We start from the raw sequence: 15,675 nt of genomic DNA on the forward strand, positions 1-15,675 counted from the left end.
GCGCCCAGAGCCTCTTGATTTTTTTCGAAGACTTATTTAACTAACCCAACATAAGCATCTAATTAAAACACGTGTAGTAGTTTGGGGATTGGGTCCCCCCCCCCAATTTTTCATTCTTTCTTTCCAGAATGCCATCACAGATTTTTCAAATAGAATATTGGACCATTACTTCTGGAAAGCTCCAGAGGAAATCAAGGGTGCAGACTAAAGCAAGAACTTCATTTTAGCCTCTCTGGCGTTTCTGTAAGTCCTAAAGCATTAGTGAGTATTAGAACCACCTGGGAAAGCGTGCTGTAACCATGGATTTTAGAAGCCAGGATCCCAGGACAGAGCATCGGATCAGCTTCCCAGATGGCTGCTGTATAAAGCCTTGATCATGCCTGCCATAAGATCCCACCGATAGCATGGAAGCTTGAAGAGCAGGAGTGGGCCAGAGACAAAAGGGCACGGGGTCCTGTGCAAACCTTGAGAGCTCATCCTGGTTCTAGATTTAAAGACTGTGCCAAGAGAGAACTCGAGAAACCATCTCAAGAAACCAGGAACTCAGTAAGGTGGTGTTTATTCAGGACTTTGGGAATGTCTCTTGATCACTGATCCAAAGTCCGAACAAAGAAGCTCTCCCACTGGAAGGGAGCATGCATTTTTTTTTCAAAGTCTGGTTGGGTTGTGGGGGTGAAGGGAGAGAGAGAGACAGTTTTCTCAATGGTCTGCAGCTGAGAGCTACCCCATCTGGTTGGGAAGTAGAGAAAATTTCCCAGATGACTAATAACTAATATATAAACAAAAAAGACTGCCTGTAACTCCAGGCGTCTTGGCTAGACATACACATACTCTAAAGGAGGGATACTTTGGCCTTTTGTGGGCTCCCTCCCTCTTTCAGGTTGCCTCTTTATAGTATTAATAAAAGAATGACCATTTGAATGATTCATTTTCTATGCCAGGCACTTTGCCAAGCACCATTCATCTTCTGATCAACCCTTGGAGATAGGTGTAATTACCCTCTTTTGTGAAGAGAAACACCTGAGGGCAAAGGTGTTAAATGTCCTGCTCTGGATCACACACCTAGTATGTGTGGAGCCAACTGTGCTTGCCCTCTCCCCATTTCTCCTTGACTCCTGAGTAAGAGGGTTCACACACACTAAGGTCTTTGCCTCACCCAGCACCATCTTCCCCATTCCTGCAGGAATGACTCAGGGCCCAGCCCACCTCATCCCAGGCAGTGTCAGAGGGCAGGCAGGCAGGGCCCTCACAATTGGAGTCAGGGACCTACAGGTCAATCTCTGCTTCCTCTTTTATGACAGGAAGCCTTCCCAAGTCTTCCCAAGATTACCATAGAATGGTCCCTGACCTCACAGAGTTGTAGGTATTCTTTGAGAAATGGTACCTGAGAAATGGTTTCTTATAAGCCGGGAATAATGTAGCACTGTTTTTTTATTCTCTCAACAGTGTCTTCTCACTCCCACAACTGCCTTCAAGAATTCTGGAGTGACCGAAACCTCTGCGTCTATCCTAGAGTCCTCCCTAAAAGCCCTAGATAAAAAGTCAACCTTGGATACCCCTCCCCACCCCCACTTACATAAGAAAGCAGGAAAGAGCTTCTGCATCAGGACTCTGGGATAGGTGAGTCCGGGCCAAGACTTTGTAGCGCTGCCAGCGACGATAGTTCTCATAAACACCCTTGGAAGCATAGGCAAGATCACCTTGAGAGGGCTTCCGAGTAGCCACAGGGCCTCCTTCCATGGTTGTTGCTTGTATTCCTGGCCAGGGCTTTTCCAGGGGCACAATGGGAGCCAGTTGGGCAGCTGGTGGTAGAACCTGCAGAGGAAGTCCTGCGGGGCCCTCCTGGCTCACTCCAACAGCTACAGCAGGCAGGATGGTCTTCAGGTTAGAGGCTGTCACAAACCGAGGAGGAGGCCCCTCCTGACTCCCACAGGGAGCCCCTGAGGGAATCCAGTTTAGGGCTGTCTGAGTAACTATAAGGTTCTGAGTTGGAGAGGACTCAGCTGGCCCTATATCTGTCTTGACTTTGACAATGACCTGGCCAGTTCCAGCCACACTGGGGCCAGGGCCTCCTTCTCCTGTCACCAACAATGGACTGGGGAAAGCAGAAAGGAGCAGAGGACTGCCTGGAGAGAAGACAGGAGGTAGAGGGGGCTGTGATGATGGCTCCCAGAGGGGTTGGTCTGGTGGAACAGGAGGAGGTGGGACAAAGGGAAGCGCATTGAAAGGGGACAGGCCAGCACCAGCTTTCATGGCCATATCTGGTCCTGGTAATGAAGAGGCTGTTGAGACAAAGAAGGGAAGGGAGTAGGAAGAAGATGAGAAGTTAGGCCACATGACTTCCTTTTAGTCCCTATGGGGTCAGAGCAATGATACAATCCGTGAAGGAAGGGACATGGATGGGTGCCTCTCAAGTAGTCCTTTACCCTTGAGCTAGTAGGCTAGAGAAGTTGCTCCCTTTCAAAGAGACACAAAGACCTGCATCTTCCAAGAAGAACAAGCTCAAGCCATCCCTGCCTCTAAGAACATCTCACAAAACACTCCTGAAGACCTCCCCTGCCAGCTCCATAGGCAGACCAAGAAGATGTGAAAAGATGGATGCCTGTTGTGCAGGAAAAGTGGTCTGCAGGCATGCTGAGTGCAGGGAGAATTCCAGGCTCCTGAGAAGCATTCAGAGGACCCTTGAAAAAGAGGCAGTTTCACAAACACTGGTCCATCCCTCTTCTCCTTTTCCTATACCTCTTGCTCCTAATAATCTCCTCAAATAACAGAAGATGCAGTTTGTGAACAGATTCAATGAACTCTAGGACTCATAAGCTCATTTCTCCAAAAATCATCCCACTCAACATACATGGACATCTACTAACCCTGACTACTTCACAAGACGGGGAAGCCACCTGATCCCAGCTGCTCCATGGCTCCTGTCACTAGCCACAGAAGCACAATTCCCAGGACAGAATATGGTAGGTAGCCTAGATTCTTAGTTCCCAGAAACTTCATTATGAAGTGAGGGGAGGACCTTGGAGGGAGGAAGGGAGATTTCCAGTGCTTTCAGTTTCAACAATGGATAAGTTGAAATATGGCAGCACATATGGGCTGGAGAGGTGACTCAGCGGTTAAGAGCACCAACTGCTCTTCCGGAGGTCCTGAGTTCAATTCCCAACAACCACATACGTGGTGGCACACAACTATAATGGGGTCTGGTGCCCTCTTCTGGTGTGTCTGAAGAGAGCAATGTTGGTATACTCATATGCATAAAATAAATAAATCTTTTTAAAAAAAGACAGCACAGACTATCTGTGGTCTTCCTGCTTAATAGTAGAAGTTTAGGTCTCGCGAAGAACAAAACATTGGACTGGAGCTAAGAAAGAAAGAAATCTAGAACACAGCCAGGTAGAGGAGCTACAAGTGTGCTTCATTAAACAGGGCCTACCTGCATTCCACATGACTTTAATTATTAAAAACAACCCAATTGGCCTGATTTCATGCAATACTTCTTCCTTTTTTCTTAAAAAAAAGAAATATTATTCTGAGCCGGGTGGTGGTGGCGCATGCCTTTAGTCCCAGCACTTGGGAGGCAGAGGCAGGCAGATTTCGAGTTCGAGGCCAGCCTGGTCTACAGAGTAAGTTCTGGGACAGCCAGGACTACATAGAGAAACCCTGTCTCAAAAAAAAAAAAATGAAAAAAAAAATTATTCCGCTGACAAAGCAGTACCTTGAGATTCCACTTCCTGACCATAAAGGAGACATGAAATAGGAACAATCTAATGCTCACACTCACCTCAACCATACACCACCAGCTTATACCTCCAAGTTCTGCACATAGTGAAAATGTTCCTAAGTCCACAATAGGGAGGAAAACTGAGCTGCTCACTGTCGCTAAGATGGCCTATCTCCTCCAGCCTGAAAAATCAAGAAAGACTGCCCCTAACCAAATTTAAAAAAAAAAAAAAATTTACTTAAGACCAGCCTGGGTTACAGAGGGAGTTCAAGGGCAGCCTGAGCAACTTAATGAGACCTTGCCTCAAACTAAAAGGTGAAATGGGAGCTGTAGATTTGGCTCACAGAATGCTGGCCTATCGCATGCAAGGCCCCAGATTCAATTTCAATAAACAAATACACACACATACAGAGAGAGAGAGAGAGAGAGAGAGAGAGAGAGAGAGAGAGAGAGAGAGAGAGAGAGAAGAGAGAACATGGAAGTCTATAGAAGTATCCTCTCCAAAACACTAACTAAATGGAAACTTGACCATAGTGACCATAAACTTCCCAACTTCCAGATATATGCATAATAAATTACAATGAAGGAAAAAAAGAAAGAAAAGAAAAAAGAACTGACAAGTAGCCACCTCTGTTAGAAGGAGCCGTCAGGCCCTGGGAATAAGCAATTTTACAAAATCTCTAGCCCCATTCACTGACTCATAAGTGAACAACCCCACTGAGTTTTTAGCTTTCCAAGTAAGGCCAACCTGGCCCAATCCCATTTCTCCATCCTTCAGCCTACTTTTCCTGGGAAGATCAAGAGAGTCGGCCCTGACTTCGCATGGTGAGGTCCTAGAGCAGGTCAGCATACACAGATCATGACTCTTCGCCTGAAACCCTGACGACGCCACCTGTACTAATACATAAGCCCCTGTGCCCACCCCAAGCATGGTAAAGTGGTCGCTCTTCCTGGGAATCAAATTGGGTAATTGGTATCCAGTCCCAACTTCTGACACACTTTGGTTCATTTCCAAGGATGCTCCTCCCCATTCTTAATGGTAAAAATCTATTTCCGTGGGCTCCCTAACACCTGTGTGGGGTCTAATTCCTCAAATCCCTATAGGTTAGGCAAATTTGTCCCTAGGTAAAGTGGCAAATTTGATAGCCCAGGTGGCAGAAACCCCAAACTCCACTCCCCTAGTCTTACTTCCATCTGATGCCATAATCTAAGGTTTAGGCACACCAACAGAGAGGCAGTCTGGAAGGCTCCAGAATGAAACAGTTGGCTCCAGGATCCAGACAATAAGCTAGCTCCAACAGATGATATCTAAGGAAGGTAAGCTAAAGACTGGGTCAAAACAGAATTAGAATCTTGGATTCAGGCATTCTGTAGCGGGGGAGGGAAAAGGATATTGTTCAGTGAGAATGGGGAGATTTTACTCTGTGGGTTTTAGTAAGCAAGCAAAAATTAGAAAGTCCCTCAGTTGAATTTGATAGCATGATTGTTGGGTGTCCTCTTTTAGGACAGTTTTTATATTGTCTCTCAATATATCTAATCCCAAGCTCCGCCCTTTCTCCAATTCTGCAGCTGGATTACTATTAATAACAAATCAGTGGTGGACCTTGGGCTTGTTTCAGTGATGGCTATTTTCTGAGCCAAATTCAGAGTGCACAGTTTGTGTACTTGAGGATTAAGACCAAAACCCCAAACTAAATGCTTGACATTGAAGTGTCTCAGATGATCCAGAGTGTTCAACTGCTGTGGGCTGAGCGCCACCCTCCTGAAAAGCCAACACACACACACACACACACACACACACACACACACGGAATCCTAGGACTGAGGAGGTAAGAGTTTGAGAAAAGCCTGGGCTACAAAGTGGGACTAACTCTGAAAAAAAAAAATGTTCCGTAATACCCAAACAGTCCAGGCACAATGCTTCTCCAATTTGTGGGACCCACAGCTTTTTATCCACTTGCTGAAAAAACTTACTAAGTTAGAAAAGATTTTAAATAATTGATTTTTCATTTTTTGAGACAGGATCTCACTCTTTAGCCCTCGCTGGCTAGGAACTCAACAAAGATCCACCCGCCTCTCTACCTCCTGAGAACTGATATTAAAGACCTTCACCTTTAAAAAAAGGAAAAAAAAAAAAAAGAATCTTTAATAGTTTTTAAAGGGTTTATGTAGTTTTGTTTTATGTGTATGAATATTTGTCTGGATGGATGACTGTGCAGCTGGGTGCATGCCTGGTGCCCACAGAAGCCAGAAGAGGGAGTCAGAGCCTCTAGAACTGAAGTTGGAACCAGTTATGAGTTGTTATGTGGGTGCTGGCACCTGAAGAGAGTCAAGCATTCTTAACGATTGAGCCACCTCTCCAGTTCCTTTTGGATTTTTGAGACAGTCTGGCTGTGTAGCCTAGGCTGAAATCTAAAACTCTCTGACCTTAGCCCCTTGAGTGCACAACTCCTGCCTTAAAATTACCATACATTTTTTAATTAAATTACTTTTTAAATTTTAAATTAATATATTAGTATGACTCAAAAGTCAGACTAAGAAAAGTTTTGAGGGGGAAGTCCAAGGTAAGAAAGGCAGATGGGAGGGTGAAAAGGACTAAAATTCTGTGTGTGTGTGTGTGTGTTAAAACAGTCGGCAACAATAACATCAAAACCTACACAGAACGAACAGAAATCCAGGCTATGCAAAATAAACCATACATCAGCAAGCAAGCACTCTTCCCTTTCATTCCCTGTACCAAGTCCTCCATGCCAAAAGACGCCAATATTAACTGTTTGTTGTATATTCCCACCCCCACCACCCCATCCCCCACCCTCCACTCCCCCGCAAAATCTCGAACACTCACACACCACGCTTTTGCTTGTTTGTTTCTTGGTTTAAAAAGGGGTCTCATTGTTTAGAATACTGTCCAGGCAGGCCTTGGTCCTTGGATGTTAGAGATCCTTCCGTTTCAGCCTCTAGACTTCTGGGGTTACAAGCATGAGTTAAGCTCCCTGGTTTTTTGAACGTATCTTATGCAAGGGCAGGCAAACCGTCTGTAGTCATTACGTTTTTTTCTGGCTACAAATTTAATATGCTACTATATTTTTGCCACTATAAGTTGTGCTGCAATGATCATTTTGCACTATCTTGGTTTTAGTTTTTAACTCTTTAAACTAGACTCTTATGAGACTTTTCAGTCTTTTAAAAACTGGAAATACTCCGAGAAGATGTACCTTGTGCTATTATCCGCTACTCACCATATAAGAAAGAGCTGAATTTGTGGTCCAGTCCCGAATTTGAATCTTGGTTCGATCTCTAAAACAAAATCCACCAGTTCATAAGAAAACCTTTGCGTTCTTTTCGCTTTGCATAATATCGCATACCCATCATGCACTCTTTGCCGCCAATACTTTGAAATAGGGCGGGAAACCGGATGTAAAAAGTAGGGCTCAAAAAAAAAAAATCTTAACTTCATCCTTAGGATATAGGAGGTTGAGAATCCTGGAGCCCTTGTTTCTCCAGGAACTAGAAAACTAGTGCCTCTGAAAAGGGTGTGCAATTTGAAATTAAAGATAGGACTGATATCAACAGTGAATGATGCATCAACATTCAACCTACATCCATCCCGGTTTCTAATCCCTGGCAGTGCCTGGTACACAGTGGGCAATTCCATGAATCTTAACTTTGCAAGGTTGATGCTAGTTGGAACCCAAGGCCAAGAAAGACTTGCTCTACTATGCCCCCTTCTGGTCACATGGAGATGACTGGAGCGATGGACTACATTTCCCAGAATGCCTTGGAGAGACTTCCGTCCAAACTGGAAGGATGTTGGCGCACGCGATTTAGGCGGCACGCTCCGGGTACACGCGGCTGGCGGTAAACGTACGGGCTCTTTTCTGCTGAGGGGCAGTCATGTTTCTCCAGTATTACCTCAACGAGCAGGGCGATCGCGTCTATACGCTGAAGGTAAGGGGAAACAGCTGTATATCAAAAGGACGAGAAGTTTAGATGGGAGGAGCGGTTGGAACCGGCCTGCGCAGCCCACTGAATGGAGCTGTGTCAGAGCCAAAACGTGGTAGATAGAGGCAGTGGCTTCTTGTTCTGATCATCGCTGTCTCCTGGCCTCAGGTTTCCCATTTTCTTGTCCCCTTCCTACCACACCACTCAATATGTTGAGATCATTTTATTTTTTTTTTCCCTTGAGCAGAAATTTGACCCTATGGGACAACAGACTTGCTCGGCACACCCTGCACGGTTCTCCCCAGATGACAAATACTCAAGACATCGAATCACCATCAAGAGGCGCTTCAAGGTGCTCATGACCCAGCAACCGCGTCCTGTCCTCTGAGGGCTCGTTAATCTCTTGTGCTGCTCATGCCTCGACCGATTATCAGCAACCAAACGCGTCAGTCTGTAAGCCCTGAAGCCTTTCCTGCTGTTTGGAATCCTGTCTCACGCACTACATGAATGAGTCTATACTGATGGGCCTCGTCCGTAAAAGGAACAATCTTTTTCTTTTTTTCATTTTTTGACTTACTGCCAAGTTATTAAAGATACAGTGACTTGAAAATTCATTTTGTGTGTTGTTAGAGGAAAAGATGGGGGAAGGGCAGTATCGTTGGTAGTACAAGGCCACTTGAGAACATTCTTAAGCCCCGCATTGTTGCAATAGAACTGGACCATCAACCATAGGGTATTGGGGAAAAAAGGCTGGGAATGACTCCTACAAAGGTCAGCATTCGCTGGAAAAACGAATTTAGTATTTTACCGACATATGTCTATGCATATGTATGCTAGTAACCACCAAGGCCAGAAGAGGGAGTCAGATCCCTAGTGACTAGAGAGTGATGGCCAGCCTTTCTGTGGCTTCTGGGGATAGACACAGGTCCTCTGAGAGAGCCCCCCTCTCTCCAGCCCTACCACTACATTTTGAGTTCTGAGATAACAAGTGTGCCCAACCCTGGATATTTTCTTTTTCTCTTTTTAGACAGAGTGTCTCCGTAGAGCTGGCTGCCCTGGGTCTCAGGTCTAACTGCCTCTGCCTTTGAGTAGTATCTTAAAGGTATGAGCCTGCCCTTGGGAGTTTCTTAACCAAGTCAGTGAAGTCTGTCTGGTAGGAGGTGTGCCTTCTTGTGTTCTTTTTTCAGTGTTGGGTACAATTCTGTCCTTCACTTGCAAAAATAAATAAAACATGAGCCTTGTTAGCATTATTCTACTCCACCATGATATTAACATCTGACTCCTGGCTTTAGGGAGCTTGATTCTGTGTTTGGAGGCAAGAAGAGAGCTGTAGAAGTGAGCTGGGTAGTGGATGTAAGTACATGCAAAAAGCCTGGCTTGTGTCAGAGAGCAAAAAATTGTGCAAAATGTCTTTGTAAAGTCTGTGACGTTTGAATGGCCAGCAAGGCTGCCTTAGAAAGTAGATTCCTGAGGAGATGGATTTCTTTTCGTCAAGTACAATTGTAAGTTTTAATCAAGAACCATAGGCTATATAAAAAATCCAGGCTGTGCAGGGTAGCTATGTCTAATCCTAGCATGGAATGAGGTAGAAGGATCCCTGTGAGTTCCAAGCCAGCCTGAGCTATGTAGTCAGTCAGTCTTTGTATCAGAAAACTAAAGGGAGCTGAGGCTGTATATAACATATAGTAGGTGGAGTGCCTTTTTGTTTTTCGAGACAAGATTTCTCTGTATAGCCCTGGCTGTCCTGGAACTCACTCTATAGACCAGGCTGACCTTGAACTCAGAAATCCACCTGCCTTTGCCTCCCAAGTGCTGGGATTAAAGGTGTGTGACACCACTGCCCAGCTCTAGTGACTTTGTAACATGCATAAAGCCATACAGAAGATTGAGTTCAGTGACCTGTAATTCCAGCACTTGGGAACTGAAGGCAGGTCAGAAGTTGAAAGTCATCCTCTGCTATATAGAGTTTGAGAACATTCTGTGCAACATGAACTCATGTCTCACTTTCTCCCTAAAGAGCAAAAGAGGTATTTTGGCCAGCAAAGGTGCTTCAACCACAAGCCTGCCCGTATGGGTTCAGATCCTGGGACCCACAAACAGGAGGACTCATGTATTTACACTCCAAATAAATGAGTGTACTTGACAAACCAGTTTTTTAACCCTGCCCACACCCTCACTGATGAGGATAGAATCAAGAGCTTTGGATATGTCACATACTCAAAAGATCTAACAGTTTTACATTTTAACGGGTTTCGTTTTATTCCCAGGCTATTAAAGTAGACTGAGAATTGTCATTTGAATTGTCAAAGGGAATTTCTAAGCCTGGGGATTAAGACAGTTTGGATCCATCTCTTAAAATTTTTGTAAATATATTTTATATGTATTTAAGTGCAGTGTCAGCATGAGTCTTATCGCCTAGACCTGGAGTTACAGGCAGTGAAGAGCCATATGTGAGAACTGAGAACCGAACTAGGGTTTCCTTCAGAGCAGTAAATGCTCTTAACCACCGAAGGTCGCTCGAGCCTTCTGCTCCATTATTAAGTACGCTGATTTAACTATTTACACCTAGAGAAACTAGGACTCAGGAAAGGCTCCAGTGAGTTTCTGCGTTTTGGTCGAACTTTCAGGAAGTTTTCAAATAAAACATGGTTGAACTGAAAGTTCATGACACACCTTGACGAATTAAACAAACATTCTAGTGTTAGTAAAGTAGGTCAAACCCTGGAAATGTTCGGGAGCAGATACCCCAATGTCTTCTCCATGTCTGTATAGTTCTCTTTAATGAAAATTTAAGCCTGGCTTGCAGTTTCAAAAGGATAGGAGCAAGAAGGGCTTAAGTAGCCCACGATGAAGAAAATCAAGATACAGGTGTCTTAGAAAAGACAACTGAAATTTTACAGAGGTCACATCTAAGGTAACTAGATACAGCAATGGGAGGTTTGGGTGCCATAAAGTTAAGGTTTCCAGAGGGATTTTAGAGAATGATCCTTGTGGTTCCGGGGTCAGTGCATTGAGTGCCTCTAAGCAGCATACTGAGTACGTGCAGCCCAGGTGAGAAAAAGCAGCTCGCCACACGCGTTCAGTCCCTGGGGCGGACTACAGTTCCCGTCGTGCTCTACGTGAGAGTCGCCGGTCCACGCAGGCGTGCTCCCCTCTGTCTGCGCGCAGCATACTCCGGGCGGGGCTACTGCTGCCGGGGACGGCGCCGCCCTCTAGCTCCCCAGACTTCTCCGGACGGTCAACCTCGAATGAGGAACGAGCGGGGCGGGAAGGGGAGGGCTGCGGCGGCGCCGGCACAGCCCGCCGCGCCCGGGGCGGGGGGCGGCGAGGTCACGTAACGGCCTCGGGCGTCTGCCAGGGAGGGGGCCTCCTGCGCGCTGCGGCTCCGAAACGGTTAGCGGCTAGTAAACAACAGCTGCGCGCGCACCCGCATCAGCTGGCGCGGGCTCCCGCACCTGCGACCTCCTCCTTAACCAGGACCAGCCTGCCTGGCCGTCTTCTCCGCCGAGACCCAAGGAAAGCCGGCGAGAGGCTAACGGCGCCGGGCCCGGGAGAAAAGCTCGTGCATGCTGTGCAGACGCGGCGAGCGGTCGTGGGCTTGAGGGACTCGCGACGACCTGCCACGACCCAGCAGTGGGAGCTGCCCTGATCCGCTAGCCGCCGCCTCCAGCTCCTTTGCCGGGGCGAGACCTCTGGGAGGCAGGAATCCACTCTGCCTCGGCATCCTCTCGTTGCTCTCCTCTTTCTCCATCCTGTAGTGTGGGGGGTATTTTCCCGTTATGCATGCGCATCTCCCCCACCAGACCCAAGTGGATTATCGACCTCAAAAACATCGGGTGGCTCAGCACACAACTCCTCCCAGCCAGACCTGTGGGGTATTCACCTGATACACAACAGGTGGCTGGCGCACACCTTTGCGCAATCTGATCCACGCTCCATATGCCTGATAAGGGTGGGCCTGCATGCTCTGTCCTCAGTTAGAACCGTGGGACCACTCGGCAGATAAAGGACTAACTACCTCATCCGGACCCTGGGGGTTGATCAGAGGGAGGCGTCACCAGCTGCTGTGAGATCATGGCACCGAGCCCTCAGCCCTGGACCAGGGGAGATAGCTAGGATTCTGAAGGAACCAAGTTACACAGGATTAGCATCGTCTTGTTCTCATTTTGTTTCTCGGAAACTATTTTTCAGCTACTGGTGGGGCACTTTATAAAACAGTTGGCTTGAATTCTAAGTAGAAGGATTCTTAATTGGGCCTTTGTGGGATGTAAATCAAGACAATTGAGGTTTTTTTTTTTTTCTTCTATTTTTGCCATCAAAAGTGACTAGTGTAGGAGGAAGAGTTTTTGTGAGCTTGTCCTTTTTTCTTTGTCAAAAAGGAAAGGGGAAAAAATGCATCCTCCAGAAACCACCACCAAGATGTCTTCAGTTCGCTTCATGGTGACACCAACAAAGATTGATGACATTCCAGGTTTGTCAGACACCAGTCCGGACCTCAGCTCTCGATCTAGTTCTCGAGTAAGATTTAGCTCCCGAGAAAGTGTGCCCGAAACAAGCCGGAGTGAGCCTATGAGTGAACTGTCTGGGGCCACCACTTCTCTGGCAACTGTCGCCCTAGATCCTTCCAGTGACCGGACTTCTAACCCCCAGGATGTTACTGAGGGTAAGTAGAACTCGGAGGGCCGAATGTTTCATCCCTTGGGTTGTCCATGCTGGGTAACTACCCTATTCCATTTTATAATAATCCACCTGGAACTAAGGCCCACAGCCCACGTTTCTGTGATGCCTACAGTTAGTGGGTCACTGCAGTAGTCTTTTTGGCGTGGGAAGGTAGCTGGCAGAGGGGCAAGGACATGTATATTTTGATTTCCTCGTTTTCGTCTTATTTCTAATATGACTATTTTTGGTTAAAGATAAATAACAAAAAAAATTTAACATTAAATTGCTTACAATACAAAAAAATTCTAAACATTTTAATGGGCTGGATATGTGCTTTCTAGAGAGCTTTGGGGCTTTGACTCCTAAGTGAGCATTTAAGGCAGGTTGTCACTTCTTGTCTCTTAGTGGCTTCCATCGAAGACTTAGCTGGGTGTCGTAAAATTTTTTTCTGAAATTTATGTTTTTATAGAGTATTTAAAGTAACTGAATTCACGCATGGAGATGTTATTCTCTTGAACAAATGGAACGTGCAAGAAGGACTTCTAGTGCCTGATTCCCACGTAATTTCCCTGCTGAGCTTTGCATAGCTGTTTTGTATATCGTATATTGGGTTTTTGTAGTCAGAACATATAGAAACCAATTCTGTTCATATTGACCACTTTCCAGACTTGACCTTGAGCTGACCAGACTGACTTGTATTAGAAGTTTTCATTTGATTTAGTGGGAAGAGGTGATGCAAAGAAAAAAGTTACTTTTTTCAGACTCAATTTAAAAGTTTGAAGCCTGGCAGTGGTGGCGCACGCCTTTAATCCCAGCACTTGGGAGGCAGAGGCAGGCAGATTTCTGAGTTTGAGGCCAACCTGGTCTACAGAGTGAGTTCCAGGACAGCCAGGGCTGCACAGAGAAACCCTGTCTCAAAAAACAAAAAACAAACCAAAAAAAAAAAAAAAAGTTAAAAAGTTTGAGAACTGCTACTTAGTTTTATGCCACATTCGGGATTTTAAGTTTTTCCCTTAAGAATCTTAAAGACTTAAAATTTCTATTCTACACAAGTTTGAAAACATGATTTTAGCCACTGACTTGTTAAAGCAAGGCTAACTTACCATTTCCGGTCTCAGGAAATACTGTTCCTCCTGACCTTAAGTGTTCCGGAAGCCAGAATAGTTTTAGTTCCTCAAATTTTGTTTGTTTTTAATGTCTTGAGAAAGATAGACTTGCTAAAGCTTATAGTTCCAGAATTTACTAATCTTTAGCTAGTCATGTTTCTTTTATGGCAGTAGTATGTGTTAATTCCTGGTCTAACTGCTTTTCATTGCTAAATAAACCTTACACTGGATATATATACTATGTTAAAATTAAAATATGAAATAAAAGATCATAACTTCATTTTCACCATATTTATTTTTTTATCTATCTATATATTTTTGTGACAGGATTCTGTGTGGTCAAGGATGAGCTTGAACCTGCCTCTACCTGCCAGGTGTTGGGATTGAAGGCCTTTTCAACCACACCCAGTTGTATGTGATGCTGTGGATGGAACTCAAGGCCTCTTGCATGCTAGGCAGGCACTCTGTCACCTGAGCTACATCCCAAGCCTGCACCAAATTACTTCCAAATTATTAATCTTTAATTCATCACACTACATTTAAATTGTTAAAAAAAAAATGCCAGTTAAAAACTACAACCTGCGAGCCAGGCGGTGGTGGTGCACGCCTGTAATCCCAGCACTTGGGAGGCAGAGGCAGGCAGATTTCTGAGTTCGAGGCCAGCCAGAGTGAGTTCCAGGACAGCCAGGGCTATACAGAGAAACCCTGTCTCGAAAAACAAACAAACAACAAAAAAAAAACAAAAACAAAAACCCTACAACTTGCAAAAGTCTCTTCAAGGAGTACTGATACCTTTTTATTCAGTCCTGTATTCCAGTCTACTTGATCAGGTCTTACATACTTATATCCCTACTCAAGACTACAACTACAATATCTATATCACTTTGTTGTGTTTATTTACATATTATCTTTCCCAACCAGACTATAAAGTTCTTGAGGACAGGGGCACAGTTTTTGCACCTAATATAAAATGTGATATCACATCTATTTTTGTGCTCAGTAGTGAGTCAAAGAACTTCCAGACATAGCCAACAGAAATTCAACAGAATTCTAAAAGATATGGTGAAGGGCTAGAGGTGATGGCACACTACATTAATCCCAGCACTTGGGAGGCAGAGACAGGTGGATCTCTGAGTTTGAGGCCAGATATATATATATATATATATATATATATATATATATTTTAAAGATTTATTCATTTATTTTTACATATGGAGTACACTGTAGCTGTACAGATGGTTGTGAGCCTTTATGTGGTTGTTGGGAATTGAATTTTAGGACCCTGCTGGCTCCAGTCAGCCCCAGTCAACTCCGATTGCTCAGTCCTTGCTCGCTCCGGCCCAAAGATTTATTTATTATTAAAGATAAGTACACTGTAGCTGTCTTCAGACACTCCAGAAGAGGGCATCGGATCTCATTACAGGTGGTTGTGAGCCACCATGTGGTTGCTGGGATTTGAACTCAGGACCTTTGGAAGAGCAGTCAGTGCTCTTACCCACTGAGCCATGTCACCAGCCCCTGAGGGCAACCATATATTTATGTATATTGATAAAGGGAGATAAAAGACAACAACTACTGAAGCAGAGAAGCAGATGTGTATATGTATATATATATCTACATATGATTTAACGAGAGAAATTTTTTAAATGTTTTTGTCCTGGTGCCATTTTTAAAGATTCTGATTTAATTACGTTAATATTAAAAAACAAAAACCTCTCCAGGCAGTGGTGGCACACGCCTTTAATCCTAGCACTTGGGAGGCAGAGGCAGGTGGATTTCTGAGATCGAGACCAGCCTGGTCTACAGAGTGAGTTCCAGGACAGCCAAGGCTACACAGAGAAACCCTGTCTCAAAAAAAAAACCCCAAAAAAACAAAAAATCAAAAACAAAGACCTCTCCAGCTGTCCAACTATGAAACCAGTGCTGACCACAGCTCAAAGGGAAGAATGACTAATGCTACATACATGGAAAACACTTTCATATCATTTGAAAGGAGATCTAACATGTACCACTTACTTAGGGCACATTAGCTTTTTAAGACAATGTTAGAGGGTGTTATAGAACACTTATCTACATTTCCTGTGGAAGTTCCCCTACCCAGTTGCTTTCCTAGCTCTGTGATGTTATATAAGTAGGACTCATCCAATCCTAAGCCCTTTTCATAAGATGGTGGTTTTAAAATGCCAAGCACTTTTTTTTTTTACTACAAGGCCCACTATGTAGTCCTAGCTGAACTAGAACTTGCTA

General features: G+C 44.8%; 3 protein-coding genes across 4 annotated transcripts in view; 2 read left to right on the forward strand and 1 right to left on the reverse strand.

Moving 5' to 3' along the window:
* Nutm1 (NUT midline carcinoma family member 1) overlaps window positions 1-5,110 on the reverse strand; it is an 11,416-nt gene extending 6,306 nt beyond the window's left edge. Inside the window, exons 1-2 of the mRNA XM_031371339.1 lie at window positions 4,910-5,110; window positions 1,577-2,282 (exon numbers count right to left, since the gene is read on the reverse strand). Of these exons, the coding sequence (XP_031227199.1) occupies window positions 1,577-2,282; window positions 4,910-4,925 (722 nt within the window). The 5' untranslated portion in view covers window positions 4,926-5,110. The remainder of the gene's footprint in view (window positions 1-1,576; window positions 2,283-4,909) is intronic.
* A 2,405-nt stretch (window positions 5,111-7,515) lies between these two features.
* Nop10 (NOP10 ribonucleoprotein) lies at window positions 7,516-8,910 on the forward strand. The gene is made up of 2 exons (XM_031371340.1): window positions 7,516-7,669; window positions 7,911-8,910. The coding sequence occupies exons 1-2, from the start codon at window positions 7,616-7,618 to the stop codon at window positions 8,049-8,051; spliced, it is 195 nt and encodes a 64-aa protein (XP_031227200.1). The 5' UTR covers window positions 7,516-7,615; the 3' UTR covers window positions 8,052-8,910.
* A 1,906-nt stretch (window positions 8,911-10,816) lies between these two features.
* The window catches only part of Slc12a6 (solute carrier family 12 member 6), a 90,276-nt gene continuing 85,417 nt past the window's right edge, over window positions 10,817-15,675 (forward strand). For both annotated transcript variants that reach the window (XM_031371341.1, XM_031371342.1), the window contains exon 1: window positions 10,817-12,326. In XM_031371341.1, coding sequence (XP_031227201.1) covers window positions 12,056-12,326 — 271 coding nt within the window. In that variant the 5' untranslated portion in view covers window positions 10,817-12,055. The remainder of the gene's footprint in view (window positions 12,327-15,675) is intronic.

Source organism: Mastomys coucha, unplaced genomic scaffold (assembly GCF_008632895.1).
Source record: "Mastomys coucha isolate ucsf_1 unplaced genomic scaffold, UCSF_Mcou_1 pScaffold15, whole genome shotgun sequence".
NCBI lineage: Eukaryota > Metazoa > Chordata > Mammalia > Rodentia > Muridae > Mastomys > Mastomys coucha.

Bases quoted from the DNA above. Each gene is read 5' to 3' on its own strand.
- Nop10 (XM_031371340.1), top strand. From the start codon at position 7,616: ATGTTTCTCCAGTATTACCTCAACGAGCAGGGCGATCGCGTCTATACG. The intron at 7,670-7,910 runs GTAAGGGGAAAC...TCCCTTGAGCAG, and splicing joins ATCGCGTCTATACGCTGAAG to AAATTTGACCCTATGGGACA.